We start from the raw sequence: 2600 nt of genomic DNA on the forward strand, positions 1-2600 counted from the left end.
AAGCTAAGCAAAGCACAAGGACCGCTGTTCAATCCCCCATCACCACATGCCAGCCAGCCCCGCCACCTGGTGGGCTGAGCTGGCCACACACAAAATAAATAAATAAATGTTTCAAACAAATAAATAAATAAAAGGCTGGGGATGTAGCTCAGTGATAAATGCAAGGCACACGGTTCAAATCTAGGTTAGATTTGATGAAATCTAATCATTCCCTAAAAATGATTAAATTGGACATTGCACTTCTCTTTTGGGGTTCAGTGACTTAGCTCTGCTTAACCCGTGTTTATCATCTGTGCAGCAGTGACCACCACCTCTGCAGCTGTAGTGTCCCAGAGTCCCCAGCTATATAATCAGACCTCCAATCCACCTGGCTCTCCGGTAATTCTGTCCTCTTATTTGTGATTGTTGGGGAAATTTTGTGTTGGCTCTACAAGTACTTTTCATGGTGTATGAACTTGAGCTGAATAGAACACTTTGCAACCTACTTTTTGTTTCATTGTATTAATGAAATTTTACTATGTGTCTCTTCCAATATAAAATTACAAACAGGATATATTTAAACTTTGCATGCTTCAGCTTGACCTTTAAAGTTGTCAGCTTATGTTTTGCTGAAGGATTGCTTTGGATCCTTGCTGTGGTGTGTCTGTCAGGGGATCCCTTCCTCCTGGATGATTACAGTGATTCAGTTTTCTTAAAAGACTTTACATTTGAAATTATATTGAAGCTGCTGTTCTTTCCAGACTGAGGAAGCACAGCCTAGCACTAGCACAAGTACACAGGCCCCAGCTGCTTCCCCCACTGGTGTAGTTCCTGGTAACAAATATGGTAAGCTAAACTTTATGGGCTGCTGACAGTTAGAAAGTTCTAGTTGCTGTTTTTGTTTAATAAAAGTTCTGCCTTTATGGATGACAGAGGCTTGGGGATAAAGAGAAAAAACATTAAGGCCTGCTGTGTCTCATTGGCTTAGAATTAAAAATAAAGCCATTTTCTTATCTGGAATGACTGCTGGATTTTGTATTTGCAGCGGTACCAGACACATCCACTTACCAGTATGATGAATCTTCAGGATATTATTATGATCCAACAACAGGACTCTATTATGACCCCAACTCACAAGTAAGAGTGATATTTTCCTCCTCAATTTCACTAGAAAGATCTTAGTTTTTGCTTAGTGTATTTATGTGGCATGAGATAAAATAATTCTCTACAAAGAGCTATGTGACCCAATAAGTTTTGATTCGTGTGTGTGTGTGTGTGTGTGTGTGTGTGTGTGTGTGGTACCAGGGATTGAACTCAGGACCTTATGCTTGCCAGGCAGACGCTTATTCTACTGAGCTATCTCCCCGGCCCTTGATTTTATTATTATCTGAGTATAGTGGTGCTGGGGATCAGACTCAACCACTAAACTGTATCCCTATCCTCTAGATAGGTTTTATTTTTTTAATATAACTTACTTACTTACTTACTTACTTTATTTATTTATTTATTTATTTTTGCAGCGCAGGGGATTGAATGCAGAACCTTGCACTTGCCAAACAGGCACTTACTCTACTGAGCACTTACTCTATCTCCCCAGCGCCCCCCCCCCCATAGGTTTTAGCCACCAAAATGTAATACTTATTTTAAGTGTTTGTTTTGCTTTGTTGGGGCTGGGGAGATGGCTCAGTGGAATAAGCGCTTCCCTGGCAAACGCAAGGGTCTGAGTTCAATCCCCAATTCCGCAAAAAAATAAAAATAAAGAGCCTGGGCTAAGCGCTTCCCTATTTTGCTTTGTTGGTGGCATAGTACTTGAAGTCCAACCCAGCACCCTTACACTGAACTTCATCCCCAGCCCTTTTTTTTTTTTTATTTTTTTTATTTTTTTGGTGGAACCAGGGATTGGTTCCATCTCCCTGGCCCCCAACATGTGACTAATTGTGTGTGTGTGTGTGTGTGTGTGTGTGTGTGTGTGTGTGTTTATATTTAGAGACAGAGTCTCACTAAGTTTCCCATAGTGCTTGCAATTAAGGGCCCCTTTCCTGCCTTTAAGTTTTCACTTTAAAGGAAAATGTTTTGAGATAGCTGGGTGTGGTGGCACATGTCTATAATACTATATACTGGGGAGGCTAAAGCAGGATGGTCATGAATTTAAGGGTAGTGTGGCAATACAGGATGCTATCTCAAAAAAGTTTTGAGGTACAATGTACATATAGGAAAATGCACAAGAATAAGATAGATAATCATCACTCAGAACATTCCCAGCCCTGAAAGACTCTTCATACCTCTTTCTAGTCAGCATCCTCAAGCTTCAGTAACCACTGTTCTGATATCCTTTATCAGAGGAAGTATTACCAAGATTTGTGTAAAACCCTAACTAGAAGTTTTAAAATGTTTTCATTCCTTGCGTTTTTCTCAATTAAGTTAAAATGTACCATTTTAGCATTTATAGTGTATATTGCAGTAATTCTTAGTGTATTCATGGCATTATTCAACTGCCATACCTAGCTAATTTCATTATACTAAGAACAAGAGGGCCAGGGAGATAGCTCAGCAGAATAAGCACTTGCCTGGCAAGTGCAAGATCCTGAGTTCAATCCCTGGTACCGCAAAAAAAAAAAAAA

The 2600-nt window shown here is 39.9% G+C and overlaps 1 protein-coding gene across 1 annotated transcript in view; it reads left to right on the forward strand.

The window, feature by feature from the left end:
- The window catches only part of Rbm5 (RNA binding motif protein 5), a 29175-nt gene that overhangs the window by 6511 nt on the left and 20064 nt on the right, over positions 1 to 2600 (forward strand). Inside the window, exons 6-8 of the mRNA XM_023704605.1 lie at positions 302 to 378; positions 741 to 825; positions 1025 to 1116. Coding sequence (XP_023560373.1) covers positions 302 to 378; positions 741 to 825; positions 1025 to 1116 — 254 coding nt within the window. The remainder of the gene's footprint in view (positions 1 to 301; positions 379 to 740; positions 826 to 1024; positions 1117 to 2600) is intronic.

Source organism: Octodon degus, unplaced genomic scaffold (assembly GCF_000260255.1).
Source record: "Octodon degus isolate 3935 unplaced genomic scaffold, OctDeg1.0 scaffold00008, whole genome shotgun sequence".
Classification (NCBI taxonomy): Eukaryota; Metazoa; Chordata; class Mammalia; order Rodentia; family Octodontidae; genus Octodon; species Octodon degus.